This window comes from Mobula hypostoma, chromosome 2, assembly GCF_963921235.1.
Source record: "Mobula hypostoma chromosome 2, sMobHyp1.1, whole genome shotgun sequence".
NCBI classification, from domain to species: Eukaryota; Metazoa; Chordata; class Chondrichthyes; order Myliobatiformes; family Myliobatidae; genus Mobula; species Mobula hypostoma.
The window spans coordinates 104595204-104612541 of record NC_086098.1 but is presented as its reverse complement, the minus strand read 5'-3'; the positions used below and the strand labels follow the sequence as shown (position 1 = coordinate 104612541).

The 17338-nt window shown below is 41.2% G+C and overlaps 1 protein-coding gene across 2 annotated transcripts; it reads left to right on the top strand.

The window, feature by feature from the left end:
* The first annotated feature begins 1428 nt into the window (after positions 1-1428).
* Positions 1429-14362, top strand: hmgn3 (high mobility group nucleosomal binding domain 3). 2 transcript variants are annotated; one of them, XM_063072049.1, is made up of 7 exons: positions 1429-1584; positions 5278-5325; positions 5491-5517; positions 6675-6746; positions 11877-11969; positions 12472-12571; positions 13881-14362. In XM_063072049.1, exons 1-7 carry the CDS (start codon positions 1567-1569, stop codon positions 13892-13894), a joined length of 372 nt encoding a protein of 123 aa, XP_062928119.1. In that variant the 5' UTR covers positions 1429-1566; the 3' UTR covers positions 13895-14362. The 2 variants fall into 2 exon arrangements, with proteins under 2 accessions (XP_062928119.1, XP_062928128.1); XM_063072058.1 differs by lacking the exon at positions 12472-12571 and having other exon boundaries at positions 1431-1584.
* Positions 14363-17338: the final 2976 nt, after the last annotated feature.

Here is a 17338-nt window from a genome sequence, read left to right as displayed (position 1 = left end):
TTTACCTGTTCAAATAATTTTTAAACACGGTAATTGTACCTGCCTCAAACACCACCTCTAGTAGTTTGTACCATATACCTGCAATTCTCTTGTGAAACCTTATCCCTCAGATAGGCAGTGCTGGGTATTCAATCTTATCACTTCTAATAAGGTTCTACTCAATAGATTATTAACCCGGCCAGGCAGTAAGATAGAATCTAACCACCTATCCTTCACATCCAATGATACTCCCGTTGGCAAACCTCCCAGCATCAGGCAGCATCCATGGGGGAAAATGAACATTAATGTTTCGGGCCAGGAGAAGGGTCTCAGCCCCTAATGTCGGTTTTTCATTTCCTTTCATAGAATGCTGGCTGATATGCTGAGTTCCTCGGTGTTTTGTATGCGTATTACTTCTAAATATCTCCCTTTTTTCCATCGCCGCTGGGGCATGGAACACACACTCCAACAGCATTACAACCTCGCAACACTATTACCAGTGTTGCGGAGGAGTTCAGAAATACGGATCATCACCACCTCCTGAAGAGAAATTGGGAATGGAGAAAGAATTTCGGGGCGTCGCCAGATACACGCATAGCCGCATACGTGAACAGATCTACTATTTTGCAGCTGGCTGTAATCCTACCACAAAAATACACAGCATTGTTAAATTCTTGCGTACATTATAGGATTTTGTAAAATAAATCTATTTATTTTTACGCCTTCCTCCGCTTCTGCTTCGAAATATTTCTTCATATCTTTGTAATCATGTTACATTGTTATGAAAAAAGTTGCTCCTTGTAGCGCAGAGTTACATTAAACCGATGCTGGCTGTGAAAACTTCGGTATAAAGAAAATGTGTCCATGGTGAAAAAATGTGAAATGAGTGCCTGTTGCCGCCTTAACTTTGCTTTTATGTAAAAAAAAGAGGGTAGTTGTCCAACTTGTTTAAACGAAAACAGCTAAATATCACAAGAGTCTATTCAAAAGACTGCCTGGTGCACTTTTTTCATTCCCAGAAATATTGATTTATGTACGTGTTTTCAGCATTTGTGCTCTTGTTTCCTATTTGCATAAATCTTCGTATTTTTCAAAAAGGGATTCAAAATGACCAACCAGGCAATTGCATCTTTTTCCAGCATTTTGATTGGATGTAAAAATATAATTGCTCCGAGCAGCCACAATGTGTTTAACGACCCAAGTAGACAAGGCGTGTTTCCCTTGGTCTATCTCGCCCTTCATATGATTTTATTTTCAAATAAATTGCAGTAATTTCAGCAAAAAACCCCAATACTGACAAGTTGTGGAACCAATCCTGAACCAGAGTGAAACTGTACAGTGTTGCCTGGCATCCTCGATTGTCCTTTCACCAATAAAATCATTAGCCCTGAATAAGTGGGCAGGACCAAATCAACGTTCCACCACTCCAGCGCCGACTGCAGGACCTAATTTGCATCTGATCAGCATGATATTATCATCCGATTAGTAAGGTGTTTAGAAATTGATCTGTGCTGCTTGGGACTTAAAACTAGCAACGGTAGCTGTGGAGTGCTCCCCATTAACGTATCTCTGCCTAGTGTAGTAATCATGCCCCCTAAAAGGACGGTAAGTTCGATTATATGTATTAATTTCTCTCGTAATTCAAAGAGTCCTCTGCTTTTACAAAGTGTATAATTTGTTTGGCACATTTTTTTGCATTTGTCAATTTTAAATCTTTGCATTTTGAAGTTTCTAAAAACTTTTAAATTTAAAAACTAAAGTGTGGCGTAGTAATTAAATTGCAAACGATGTTGACTCGTTTGGCGTCCTCTTCCCTCCATGATGTTTGAAGCAAATGGGTCTTCTTTCTTCACTTTAGGAAATGCTGAAGCCTAATACCTTACATGTTTCGAGGCAGATTTTTTTTTGCACGTAGTCTATACAAATAAAAGGACCAAAGGATTTCGAATGTCTGTATTTGATGTATATTTTGATCAGGTGTTTAGTGCGGAGTGTCTCCCCCACCCCCCTTCGAAAGCCAAAGCCATGTTTAAAACTAATCTCTGTCTTTGGGCTCTCAGCGGAGCCCGTATGTACCTGTCACTCAGCCCAGCGCGCGTCGCCGCCCTCTTGCGCGGCACGTACCTGTCTTCGTTCGGGGCCACGACACCCGCGGCACGGGGACGAGCATTAAGGGTTCACGTATTAGGTCGACACCTGGAGCAGCAGGACTGGAAATTAGAGATTTAGATAGGTTTTGAGAAGAGGAGGGTTTGTGATGCGGCGCAGTAATGTGACATGTCCGGATAGAAGCCAGTGTGAAAGTCTGTAAGCTCTGCAAGTCCAGAAGCTTGTAACGTGCTGAGCTGAAGGGTGCTGTGCCCGGAGCTGCTTCGGAGCAAGCTATGGACTGAGGACCATCTCACCAAAGAGGAAGAATTAAAGGAGTAAGTCACTGAAAGATCAGAGGGTTGTGTGCGGCCAAATGCAGGTAGCCCAAGTGGAGAGCGAATCCCTGTAAAAGGGCCAGTGTTTTATCTTTTTGTGGTTGCAGACGGAGAGATGGAGATGAAGGATTTAGCCTGAGTTTCCCCGAAGGATATTTTGGGAGGTAGTGTGGGGATGGACTTAATAAAATTAGGAATTGTGCAAGAAGAGGTTGGTGGCATGAAAGGTCAGGACAAGATTTTTTTTTAAAAAAACTCCTGTTTTCAAGGCGAAAGAAGAACAGCATGAAATGGACTGAAGACTATCTTGAGCTGTTGGAACCTGTGCAGTGTAGATACTAGAATAGGAGTTCCCAACCTGGGATCCATGGACCCCCTCAGTTAATGGTAAGGGTCCATGGCATTAAAAAGGTTGAGAACCCCTGAACTAGATTGGAATAGTCCTTCAAGACAGGGAGTTGGAGGAGGTGTATTTGTCTTTCATGTTGGGTGTTTTTATCACCCACAAGTGATTTTGATCATAGATTGCATGAATGGGAAGAAAGCTTTTGCAATTTATATAACCATATAACAATTACAGCACGGAAACAGGCCATCTCGGCCCTTCTAGTCCGCGTCGAACTCTTACTCTCACCTAGTCCCACCAACCTGCACTCAGCCCATACCCCTCCATTCCTTTCCTATCCATATAGCTGTCCAATTTAACTTTAAACGACAACATCAAACCTGCCTCAACCACTTCTGCTGGAATTTACAGCAAAGCTGATTTGCTTTACTGGATTGGTGAGTGACAGCAGTACAGCCCATAATGTACTGTGGGGAGTGAGGTGAAAGAAGAGGACCAAAGGCCCCAAAAAATTGCAGGCATAACTTTGATTCTCCCCGATTCCCAGACCTGTGAAAGGGGCCACAACCCAAGGAGTTGCTGTTTGAAGTGAGGACAGATTTAGAGAGCCAAGGAGAACTGGTCAGGTTATTGTTTCAGGGGGAACAAAAGGCACATGGTTTTAAGTCCATGGTGGCCTGTGGAACTTAGTAATCAAAAGGCAATTGGGAGGGATGGAGACTTTCATTATTTTTTTATAACAGCTTGTCAATTTGGGATGGTTGCTGGACTGCAAACTTGTATCTCTGATCCCTGTGCTTATGTAATATTGCTAAAAGATTACTTGATGTCACCTGATGTCTGGAGTTGGATGTGCTTGGGAGGGGCAAAGCTAGGCAACAACTGTGAAGGCCAAAGAACTGTGCTGTACTCTCCTGAAATTCAGCAGAATTGACACTGCTTTGTTCATCAACAGTACGGCGCCTTCCAGTTACAAGAGGGTTGGGAGGTAACAACGCAAACTCACTTAGCTCTTTGAGGAGGCCAGCAACATGGTGACATTGCTGGGCCAATTAGGATATTGATAGTGGTCTGGCTTGGCACCCGTAGCCAGTGCTGTTGCTATTTCGCAGCTCCAGAGGCTTGGGTTCGATCCCCACTCTTCTGTCTCTGTGCAGTTTTCACCTTTGCCCTGTGACCATGTGAGTCACATCCCTAAACTCCGCAGGTTGGTGTGTTAATGGCCACTTTATGGTGCCCTGATGTATAGGTGAGCAATAGAATTGGAATAGGTGGGGGGGGGGTGGTATGCAAATGAGAGAATAAAACAAGGTGACTGTAAATGATTGATAGTTGGTGCAGACTCAGGATGGAAGGAATGGTTTCAGTGCTGTATCTCTCTGTCTAATAGCAGGCAGTGCAAATGAATACAAACAGTGTATGTCACTGCCCAGTAAGGGAGTGAGTGGAGAGTATAAATGTTGCAGAGGATACTGTTGCTTACTGGCAGAACATTACCAGGTGGAAAAGTTCTTTCAGCCCAATGGATAATGTGCTGAATAAAGGCAGGTCTGCATTATTGACCACATCTCTGTTGTTCCTCATTCCATGTCCTTGCTAAAATTCAAATTCAAGTTTATTGTTGTCTGACTGTGCGTATATACAACCAATCAAAACAATGTTTCTCTGGCCCATGGTACACTGACAAAACATATATCACACATAGCACATAAAACAAAATATTACCACAAATAAGTCAATGAAGTATAATTCAAAGTGCATGTAGTGTGCAGCAAAGGTAAACAGTAAACAACTCACTGTCCTAGTGACAGGGTATTCATTAATCTCGCAGCCTGGGAGAAGGAACTGTTACCCAGTATGGCAGTCCTAGTTCTGATGCTTCCTGATGGTAGTAGGTCAAAGAATTTTTTGTGATGGTGGTAGAGATCCTGAACAATACTTTGAACTCTTCGTCTGCAACACTCCCAGTAAGTGACACAAGTGGGGGGAGGGAGAGCCCGGTGATCCTCTCGGCAGTCCGATGCTTTGCCGCTTCTATACCATACAATGATGCAGCCAGGTATGGTGCACCAGTAGAAAGTCGTTGGAATGGGGAATGAGGTCTTGCGCACCTCAGTCTCCTCAGAAAGTGATGCTGCTGTGGCTCAGGTTAGATTGTCTGTACGTATATACTAAGGAACCTTGTGCTCTTCACTCTCTGAATGGCAGAGCCATTGCTCACAAGCATCTAGCCTGGCTTAAGTTTCCAATGTTGACAGCCTTCAGGAAAAGAGAATTTTTAGATTTCCAAAGCATCTTGCTCTTTTACAGCTTCATGACTGTTCATTACAAAAATACTCTGTTTGTCCTTTCAGAATCTAAAGTGGATGATTCAGACTTAGTCACCTATCAGTTTTGCTCAGTCCCTTGCAATATTGTCTACACCCTTTTGTAGCTTTTGTTATCATAAGGAGAGGAAGAGCATCTTCTCTCTTGAGAAATTGGGCAGATTGCAGATTAAAATTAAATACAATGTTGTCTTTTTAGGCACCAAGTGATGGTGAACAAAAACAGGATCCAAAAGCAGTTAAGCAGGTGAGTTTCTTGGTTTAGTTTTCAGTTCAGTGTTGCTCTGTTATACAACTTTATTTCTTAGTTGAATTGTAGTTACTTAGCTAAGCAGAGAATGTTTAATAACAGCAGTGTCTTCTCTTGCTCATCTTTTCAATGTACCTAACAAAATTAAAATTTATTTTACAGCTCAGAAGATCTAACAGATTGGAAAGAGTAAGTTATTTACAATCCAGCTATGCTATGAAAATGAAATAAATTGCTTTGCGAGCTTTAATATTGGCCATCATCACTACAGGGGTTTTCAGTGTTGTTGAGAACTACTAGTCTAGTTAGCATTTTGAGCTGCTTAGTTGAATAGCTCTTTGCCGGAATCGTCTTTGGAATTTCATGGACTTGTTCATAATCATTTCCCAATACACGTACATCAGTGAATTTGCCAGTGGAACAATGCTGCATTTGGTGTTTAAAAATAGTGCGATTAACTTTGAGAGGATGCTGATAGAGGAACCTTGCCTAGCTCTAGCATGTCTTTGAACTTGTTCGAATAACTCACTATCACAATGTACTGCATGTACTTTACATTCTGGAAAACTTTACTCTTCCCATCCCAGTCCATGTGTAACTGTAAATAGAACAACAAAAATGTTGCAATCTATCACTAAATGGTATCTTGAAGTTGTATGTACATGGGAATTGTCCACATCCACTGCTACTGATTGGCAATCTTTTTATTTTAAGGTTTTTACTTTTATTGACTTTTCTTTGTGACATATCACTTATTTTCTGGGTCCCACACCACCAGGTTCAGCAACAGTTATTACCTTTCAACCATCAGGCGCCTGAACCAGCCTGGGTAACTTCACTCACCTCAACACTGGACCGATTCCACAACCTATGCACTCACTTTGAAGAACTTTATATCTCATTTTCTCAGTTTTTGTTTTTATTTTTATTTTTGTATTTGCACAGTTTGTTGTTTTCTTTTGCTCATCGTTGTCAGTGTAGTTTTTCATTGATTGTATTTTATTTCTTTGTTCTACTGTGAATGTCTGCAAGAAAATAAATCTCAAAGATGCAAATAGGGACATACAATTTATATACTTAGATAATAGATTTACTTGGAATTCTGAAACATACATTGAAATGCAGATGAGGCAAAAAAAAACGTTTTAATGTAGCTTGCTCAAATGACATGCAGATCAGAGTAATTTGCACTGTATCAAAATTAGACTGGCTACCTTTTTTAGTAATTCTTTCTAGTGCCCCCCCTTCCAGCTTGCAAGTGTGTATCACAGAATTACTAGCTTTGAAGTATACTTGGTATTATTTGACTTGGTGTAAATTTGAATTATTTAACCCTTCCATCATAGAACGCGGCAGCTGCTGCAGCCGCCGCCGCTGCTGCTCCCAAGGAAGATGCCAAGCCACAGAAACGTGCCAGGGTGAGAAATGATATTTTAATTTTGCAGTGATTTTGAAATGTAATAACTTGCATAACTTTTATACAGAATACTGTGTTCAGTGAAAATAGTATCCTTACTGATGCTTTTAGTAATATCTGGCAGCTCCTAATGGCTTGTTCATACACTGAAGACCGTAAGACATAAGGAGCTGATTTAGGTTACTCTGTCCATTGAGTTTGCTCCATCATTCAATCGTGGCTGATTTATTTTCCCTCCCAACACCAGTCTCCTGTCTTCTCCCCATAACCTTTGACCCTCGTACTGATCAAGAGCCTATCAGCCTCCACTAAATATGCCCAATGACATGTCTTCCATAGCTGTCTGTGGTAATGAATTCCACAGATACAGCAGCCTCTGTTGAAAGAAATTCCTCCTCAACTGTGTTCTAAAGATATGTCCTTCTATTCACAAAATAATCTGCAGATGTGATGCAAGCTAACACAACATGGTGGAGGTTATTCTGCTGTGAAGGATGTTGCACCAAGAATGTTGAAGTGATTGTCTCACATCTCCACGCACACGCTTTTAGTGTTATTGACTATTTGATGGTAGGGTAGATAGCAATAGCATTTAATGTATTTTGCTACAATTAGTTTCAGCAGCCTCACTGTCTCACTTAGAATTAGCATGTCCAACATGGACTGAAAAAAAATTAAAACTGACTTTTCTGATGTCTTTGTTCTCGTATAAAGAGTGAAGTCTGTTCCACAACTGTTCACAATATACATTAACGATGTTGAAGAGGGGACCGAGTGTAGCGTATCTAAGTTTGCTGATGATACTAAATTAAGTGGAAAAATAAATTTTGCAGAAGATATGGAGAGTCTGCAGAGAGACATAGATAGGTTAAGTGAGTGGGCAAGGGTCTGGCAGATGGAGTACAATGTTGGTAAATGCACGGTCATCCACTTTGGAAGGTAAAATGAAAGCAGATAATTATTTAAATGGTAAGAAATTGCAGCATACTGCCATGTATAAGGGAGTTCTTGTGCATAATTACAAAAAAATTGGTTTGTAGGTACAGCAGGCTATCAAGCAAGTGGAATGTTGGCTTGCATCGCTAGATGGATTGAATTTAAGAGCAGGGAGGTTATGCTGCTACTGTACAGGGTACTGGTGAGGTCGCACCTAGTGTACCGCGTGCAGTTCTGGTCTCCTTACTTGAGGGAGATACTGGCTTTACAGGGGGTGCAGAGGAGGTCCACCAGGTTGATTCCACAGTTAGACTATAAGGAGAGACTGAGTCATCTAGACTGTACTGTCTGGATTTCAGAAGGATGAGAGAGTAGATCTTACAGAAACATATAAAATTATGAAAGGGATAGATAGGATAGAGGCAGGAAAGTGGTTTCCACTGGTAGGTTAGACAAGTACTAGGGGACATAACCTCAAGATTTGGGGGTGTAGATTTAGGACAGAGATGAGGAGGAACTGCTTTTCCCAGAGAGTGCTGAATCTCTGCACAATGAAGCAGTGGAGGCTACTTCAGTTAATGTATTTAAGATAAGGTTGGAAAGAATTTTGCATAGCAGGGGAATTGAGGGTTATGGGGAAAAGGCAGGTAGGTGGAGATGAGTCCATGGTCAGATCGGCCACGATCTTATTGAATGGTGGAGCAGGCTCAACGGGCCAGCTGGCCTATTCTTGCTCCTATTTCTTGCGTTCTTACGTAAATTAAATTGTGTCTTTTTGTTGTCTCCTGTCATTTAACTTCCTTTGGAGGGTTAATTCAACATCATTGTTGCTCTTCGGTTTGTGAATGTCAAAGAAATAATGGTGACAGTGAACCTTACTGAGAACTCCTGTCTGTCTTATTGGGTAGTTTGGATTTTTCATCTTCCTTTTATAAGTACTTTCAGTGCTGAATAAGCCTCAAGGTAAAATGTTGATGATTCAAACTCATCAACTTTTAATTCAAAATGAGTGTTAATTACTCTCTGCAGACTTTAATTGCTTTTATAATGTAGAAACTGATACAAAATCAATCTGCAGTGATAGTTACTAAAGATTAAATGTTTGTTTATTTTGACAAGATTGAAATCGGTTTGTGTGGAGTTCAAATCTGTCATTAGCAAATTAAGTGAGGGCAAAGCGTAGGTGGGTGGTTTGCAGTCATGATTTTTTTTCATATCTTAAATTTCTCTTGTCCTTCCCATTTTATTTTGAGTTTGGGCATTCATAATAAGGTGCAGGAGCTTTTCACAGTGGGAGAATATTGATTGCTTTAGAATCCTATATGTTATGTGTTTTCTTTTATTTGTGCATAGAGCTTTAGAATGTGAAGTGAGTGGCAAAATTAAATGCTTGCAAATCAATATTCATTTCACAGTTAGAATCTTGGCATTCAGCTCTGACAACCTTTTAAAGCAGATCATAAGGTCCCGTGGCAGTGATTTGCCAAGATAATAATCACTACAAATTGGTGGGCTGTTTCTATTCAAGAAAGATTATGATAAAGATAATAAAAACGAACATTCTTATCAATTTGTATGTGTTTGTAGTAAAAGCATAAACTGTCATGATTTTTGTTTCAAAGTAAAAGGGAAAACAGCAAATGTCAGGAAAAAAAAGGTTGCGGTATAATAGGTGTGAATGTGTATGTGTGTAGATACACACATTGAGTATAAGCTCGGGACTTGTACTCTCTGGAGTTCAGACGAATGAAGGGGATCTCAATAAAACCCAATCGAATATAGAAAGTCCTAGATAGAGTTGGTGTGAAGAGGATGATTCTTATAGTGGGGAGTCTAGAACCAGAGAACAGTGTCTTGGAACACGGACGTCCCTTTAGAACAGAGATGAGGAGGAATTTCTTTAGCCAGAAGATGGTGCCTGTGGAATTCATTGCCAAACATGGCTGTGGAGTTCAAGTCACTGGGTCATTTAAGGTGGAAATTGTTAGGTTCTTGGATAGTCAGGGCATCAAAGGTTAGAGGGAGAAGGCAGGGAATGAGGTTGAGGGATAATAAAGCTGACGTGATGGAATGGTGGAGCAAAGTCAATGAGCCAAATGGCATAATTCTGCCCCTGCACCTATAAGAGTATAAAAGTTGAAGCCTTCGAAAGCCATTGATACACAACTGCTGCAGGACTGTTGAAGCAATAAAATGTCTTGAGCTACGAACAAAGTGCTGGAGGAACTCAGTGGATCACACAGGAACCGAGGGAAGAAGGAAGTTGCCAATGGTTTGGGTCACCATCAGGACAGAGAGTGGAGAGGTGAGATGGTCAACAGAGAGAGGAGTGGTGAGACGATTCCAAGGAGGGGAATGAGGTGGCAGACAGGCAGGGGAGGTGACCAGAGCTGCACTTAGAAGACGTTGGCAGGTGAATGACATTCAGATCTTGTGACATTTAAAAAAAAAAGAAAAGACAATAACAACTTTGGCCATGCAGATGCAGCTGTGTCCAGGTGTGCTGCCATCTTAGCAGATGTAAGGGGGACAAAAATGGGAGGATTGGTGGTGGGTGGTTAGGGGAATCTCACTAGAAATGCAAAGAATAGTGTTATTTACAAAATATCTGCAAATAAGAGGTAAGTGCTACAGCACACAAATATAAAAGTACTGAGACAGTACAATATGGGTGCAATACTGCTTAGCGCTGTGATGTAAGGTTCAGCAGGGTCACAGTCTCAGGGAAGAAGCTCTTCCTGTGCCTGCTGGTGCAGGAGCGGAGGCTCTTGTGCCTACAAGATGGGAGGAGAGTAAAAAGTCCATGGTTAGGGTGAGATGCATCCTTGATAATGATTTTTGCCCTGCCCAGGCAGCGCTTATGGTAGATGTTCTCAATGGTGGGCAATTGGGTGCCAATAATCCGCTGGGCAGTTTTCACCACACGCTGGAGTGCTTTGCGGTTTGATATGGGACAATTGCCATACCACACTGAGATGCAGTTGGTGAGTATGCTCTCAATGGTGCAGCAGTAAAAGTCCATCAGTATCCTGGGACAGGTGAGCTTTCTTGATGCTCCGCAGGAAATAAAGGCGCTATTGCACCTTTTTGATCAGGATGGAGGAGTTCAGGGACCAGGTGAGATCCTCGGAAATGTGGACACCAAGGAATTTAAAGCTTGATACACGCTCCACTACAGCTCCGTTGATGTAGATGGGGACGTGAGTGTGGCTCCTATCTAAGAGCATTGCTTCTCAGTTGGCATTGTGCTTCATCCTGCTAGTACAGAAGGCCAGGGGTGGACAAGTCATTGTGAGAAAGGGAGTTACAATAGTCAGCAACCATGAACTTGTATTGGACGGAACGTGGGTGTTCTGTGAAATGGTCGCCGATGTAGAGCAGCCCATATTGGGAGACTGAATTCCGCCTGCATAGTCTACAACTCAATGGCGTGAATATGCAACTTTTCTAATTTTAGGGTTTTTTTCCTGCCTCTGACTCTGATCCCATAGTCCTTTCACTTTTGTCCCCCATCTCATCATCCACCCACTCAGTGCCCCCACCCCATCTAGTTACAGCTGTCAGTCATCTCTCCCCTAATGGTTCCCCTTCTCACTTCCTTTACTTATCCGAATCCAAATCCAGCATTTTGTTCCAGATCATTTCCACTAGCTGTCTCCTATCTTCACGCTCCCAGCCTCTCCCATTCCATCTATTTTTTTCTCTTTTATCCTCTTGATTTGTTTGCCTCCATTATTTATCATTCACTTGTCAAGTCTTCGAATACCACCGTCACTCACCTTCCCTACCTGGCTCTATCTGCCTGTCATTTCACATCCTCCTCAGGCTACAAATTGCCTCAGAATCCTTTCTTGCCCTAGCCCTTCTGTTTATGCTGGTCAACTTGCTTCTCCAGTCTCGGGTCTGATGCAGGTTTTCAGCCTGAAATATTGACAACTTCTTTACCTCCCGTGGCCCACTGAGATCCGCCAGCACTGTGTGGCTCCGGTTTCCAGCATCCGCAGACTCTCTGCATCATCTTGAGCTACTTATGCTGTATAGGTCTACAATTTGTGCAAAACATGGCTTTAGTCTTGAAAAAATATAACACTGCAGGTACTGGAAATCTGAGTCATGAATTCGGTATTCCCCATGTAGTAAAATTACTGTTTAGTTTGTTGTGTATTATACTGTCTGGACTTTTGTTTTTCTGTAGAAGATTTCTCCAAAACCAAAGAAACAGTCCAAAGAGAAGGTAACTAAGGAAGAAGCTGCACCTGCTCAGAATGGTGAAACAAAAGCTGAAAAGGTAAAACTTGCATCTAAAAAGGAAAAAAAGACTATTAAAACAGTACACGAGTTTAGAAGAATGAGGGGGAAATCTCATTGAAATCTATCGAATATTGAAAGACCTAGATAGAATGGCCGTCGAGAGGATGTTTCCTGTAGTGGGGAAGCCTGGGACTAGGGGGCACACCTTCAGAATAGAAGGATGTCCCTTTAGGAAAGAGATGAAGAGGAATATCTTTCACCAGAGGGTGGTGAATCTGTGGAATTCATTGACTCAGGCAACTGTGGAGGCCAAGTCATTGGGTATATTTAAAGTGGAGGTTGGTAGGTTCTTGGTTAGTAAGGGCATCAAAGGTTACGGGGAGAAGGTAGGAGAATGAGGTTGAGAGGGATAATAAACCAACCATGATGTAATGGCAGAGCAGATTCGATGGGCTGAATGGCCTTATTCTTCTATGTCTTGTGGTGTTATAGCATTTTGATTGCATGTTCAGTTGTTTTCTACTCAACACTTGTTGCAGATCCATGTTTCTCGATCCTCTGTTAGCGTGACATCAGCTAGAAGTATCCCACCCAGCTCCCTGTCAGTGAAAGGACAGATTAAGCATGTGACAGTTAAGGGTATGATGGTATAAAAAAAATCTGCAGTGTATATATAACCGTGTGCTGTGGTTGCTTGGTTGTTACTAAAACTAAAGAGTTCCCTCGTGCTGTAGTTAAGATTTTGAGTGCAGTGCTCCTGTCATTTTCAGTATTTTGCTAGATGTGTACATTTGCAATTTTGTTATAACTGTATCTCTAGTAATTTTATCTATTGAACAAGTAATTTAGTTTTGTTGGGTAGTAAATAATGGTTCAAATAAGCAGTAGCTTGCATATTGCATTTTGATGGATGAACAATTAATTCTTAGCTTTCTGTCTAGAATATGCATTCCAGCCTCACAAGTCACCTATATGAGATTAACAGTCCAGATTCAATGCACAGCCACATTGAAGGCTATTTCTAAGTAATAGAACAAAAGTCTTAACCATGCTGAGCTTTGCACTTTTATAAATTGCAAAATATGAAGTTAGAATGCCTTAAGATAGCTGAACAAAAACCTAATCTTGAAAACCCTGTATGCAATGGTTATCCAGTGTTATTCCATAAAATAGCTGATTCAATAGATTTATATTCATAATTGGCTTATTTATTTATGCAATAATAGTATGCACCTTGCTTTGAGAGGAATCCTTTTGTGATCTAGTTAATTGGGTATCTTGGCATTCTAAGTCTTACTTTAAAATATCTTTATGTGGCATAAAAATTGACAGCGAGAGTGTTTACAATGCAGATTTTCAGCTCCATGGAGCAGGGCAGAAGTAGTTTTCTTTATTGCTCAATTCTGTTTCTGCCAAGCTCCATTTCCTTGCAGATAATGTAGCTTGGCAGCTGAGAAAAAGCCTGAGCAGTCCACGCCAATTTATGGCCTACTATAGGGTGCTATTTAACATTGCAGATACCATGCTGAGCTCTGTGAAAATAGCTAAAGCCAAAACCTACATTATAGAGGAGAACGTGTGGGTGGGTGGGAGGGTGCAGATTCTTAGAAAATAATTCGTGTTCCTGTTTTTCTGTAACATATCATCTGTCTATGCATCGGATAATAAGTTATAAATCAACACATTTAAATTTTCATCACACAAAAACTGAGAGACTATTTTACTATCTACCTCAAATTTTTTGAGAATTCTGCAAGGGTGAATGACCTTAATGGAGCGTCAACTATACTTAAGTAACTTAAATAGATGAATCCACTATCTTTTATAATATATGAATGTGCACCATGTTTGAAATAATGAGTTAGTTCCGCTAACGAAAAGGGATAGTTTATAGTGAATCTGACTGGTTGAATTTGTGATTGTCTCATCAAACTATTGCTGTTTCTAGGAACAGAAAACTGAGCCTGCCAATGATCAGAATGACTGAGAAAGCTACCACCATCTTCAAACAATTTTGTGTACCTCCTTGTAGAATTGAAAATATTTTTTATCAAGTAGTTTGTAAATACAATTATTTTTAGGATAAGTTGTAACTTTTTAGTGTATGTAGGCTGATATACATTAAGAGAATAAGGACATTTGAGACTTCGTACACTAACTAAAAGGCAACAGTTTTCTAATTGGAAGAATTTTTGACTCATTAACATGCTTTTTCCTGGAAAAATTTTGGATGGATTGTTCAATGGGCTTTAATTGTTTGAAATGGTTACTTCAAATGTGATTTTAAAAAGTTGAGATGTAACCTTGGTTTCTGTTTTTGAATTTGTTTTATATAAAGCAAAAACTGAATGGTGATGTGTGCTGAACTTGATGTGATCATCTGCTTGTCCAATTTGAAATAAACCGTTCTCCTATTTACTACAGAGTTAGTGTTTAACAGAGTTTGTGTTGTCCGGACAGTTTACTTGCATCAAGCATTACTTATTATATTGCTGACTTGCACTGATGTGTACTTATAGTTTTTGAAAATTATATTGTGAATAACATTAGTTTGTTTTTTAAAATCACTCTAGTTTGACCATAGGCCATGCTGATTTGGCAGGAAATGGTCCAAGATGATGTAAAGAAAAACTGAGCATTCAACATTATTTAACCTCCTCGCTATCAAAATTACTTCACTAACATCCAAAAAAAAACCCTTATTACTAGAAAGTTGCCAGAATTATTCAACAGATTACACGGGATATGTTTTTTTAATCTTGCTCTCCAGATCCCCTTTACAACCTTGTCATTTTCTGTTTTAAATTTCACATCTGCATCATTTTTACTGAGGAATAATACTTTATATTTAAAATCCAATACAGATGAATTAAAACAGAGCACTTGGAGCATTCAGATTTTTAGAACATTTAAGACTATTTATTCACACCATGAGCAATTAAGAAGTTCTTGACTTGGCTGTACTGTGAAAGAATTATAATACCAAACTTTATTTGTTGTTCTCGGTGTCCGGTTCTCGAGGCTATACTGAAAGCTACCTTTCCCATTTTGAACAGTGCTCATGGATCTCATGTCATTCAGGATCTCGCAGTGCCTCCAGGGGGTTTAGAGAACATGCTTCCCACTGTTCCTCTGACAACTACTTACTGCCATAGTGCCCTGTGTGGAGCACTGCGTTGGCAATCCTGGGATTAGACATGCAGACAATTTCACCTGCTCTACAATTGGTGCCTTCACTTTGGGGGAAGATAGACCGGCAAAGGACACGTGTTAGTTTACTTACTCTGCTGATAGATTTGGTGAATATTATTTTGGAGGTTTCCATTAACTGCTCTGAGGTTCCTTGTAGAGATAGACAATTGTAACCCTAGTAGACAACTGTTCTAGGTTGAGCAACATACATCAAAGTTGCTGGTGAACGCAGCAGGCCAAGCAGCATCTATAGGAAGAGGTGCAGTCGACGTTTCAGGCCGAGACCCTTCGTCAGTCCTGACGAAGGGTCTCGGCCTGAAACGTTGACTGCGCCTCTTCCTATAGATGCTGCTTGGCCTGCTGCGTTCAGCAGCAACTTTGATGTATGTTGCTTGAATTTCCAGCATCTGCAGAATTCCTGTTGTTCTAGGTTGAGGTTGTGATCTCTAGCATTGTTTTACTCAGGCAATGATGAACTACATTACTGATGCCTAGCTTCACTCTGACATATCTCCTTAAATACTGAGGTCCTCCATTGGTCAGGGGTCAACCATGGATACTGCATCCTAGCTGTCTACGTGATATGCAAGACAGAGCAGTATGATATGGAGAGCAAGCTATTGCCCACGCAGCAGGCTTTCCTTCTCCACACAGCTGATGAATCCAAAGGAACAATAGAGACCAATACAGTGTAGCACCAGTGACATTGAGCTCAATGTGGGACTGCCTTGACTCAAGACCTGAATTTTTTTCTAGGGGTTTATTCTTGAAGCCTTCCCCATGAGTGGTTATAGCTACAAGGCAGTGGAGGTTTGACATCAGAGTTTACCTTCTAGATGAGCTGCCAGCCATGGCCGACAAGCCCCACCAGCCCAAAGTGACTGGTTTTAAGGCACCAGTAACCTGCCTTTGCCCCTTCTCCTCTCAGTAGTACCATTCCACTGGGCTTGGTAGCTAAGCCATATGTGAAGGCCAGGAGCTGGACTTGGTTGTTAGAGGCTATTTGAGACACATGCCATTGGGAGTATTTAATAGATAGTGGGAGCTTATCCCCACTATGACAACCTTTAGGAACCTCAAGTGGCCCAAGGGTGTGTCATGTCCTATGATTGGAGAGTAGAGTGATGTTCAGCTTGATCTGTCTATGAGAGTTCTGATGTTTCATATCCTGAATGTTAATATTATGTATGACTTCTATTCACTTGTGGGATGATTGTTGCATGCCTCACAGTCCTGACTGAGTGAGGTGTGGTCCAGTGACAAGGACGTTCAAGGAGAAAACTGCAGGAGTTTGGGCTCTGCTGCCTAGGAACACAGCAGGATATATAGCACGAGAGGATGTGCACATAGGTTCCTGTTGGTCCAACCAAGCAATATTGATCCACTTGAAATCTCTCCTATGACAACATTCCTTGGTGCCAAACTTCCATATTTGTACCCTCCTCTCCTCTGAACTGTGCCCTTTCCAGCAGAGATTTTCCACCTTTATGGGGTGATTTTGCTGGGACCCAACAAACAGCCCAGAGAGTAGCGGGAGACTGTGATCTTGCAACAGGAGGTGACACTGGGTAAATGTCAAAAACTTCTCCTGAGGTTTTCCTGGGAACAGATGTGAGATGATGGGTTTATGACAGGCAGGTGAAGAATTGGGGGAAGTTGGGTTGGAGGCTTGGACCAAGGTGCAGGAAAGGAAAGGGAAGGGAAGTTGAGAAGGCAGAAAATCGCCCACCCAATCTAAACTTTGCTGCATCTTTGGAACTGGAGAAAAGGGAAAGATCTGGTGAGGTGGGCTGGGGAGAGTGGGTATTATGGTTTTAGGCAAGATGTAGAGGGTGAGATGCTTCAGGGAGTTTGATCTTCCTTACATGACTAACAGAAATAACATGAATAATTAAGGCTAATTGACTCGATTCACTCAGTATCAGAAGATTGTCCTGAACTACAATGTCAGATATTGGTCCACACTGACTAAAGATGCCATAGTACTCCAGCACTATAATTATTCATTCCAGAGCAGCAAGATCAGAATATTCACTGAAGTCTCCACTATAGTGAATCTGTTTGTAATTATTCCTCAAGTCCTTCAGAGATTATGCATTTCCACCCATTCTCATGACTCAAATTTCAGCAACTGTTACCAGTCAATCCTGTTGGATAAGATGGTTTTGTTTCAAGCCTATCGGTTTGTGTATCCATGAAAGCACTGGTGACAGA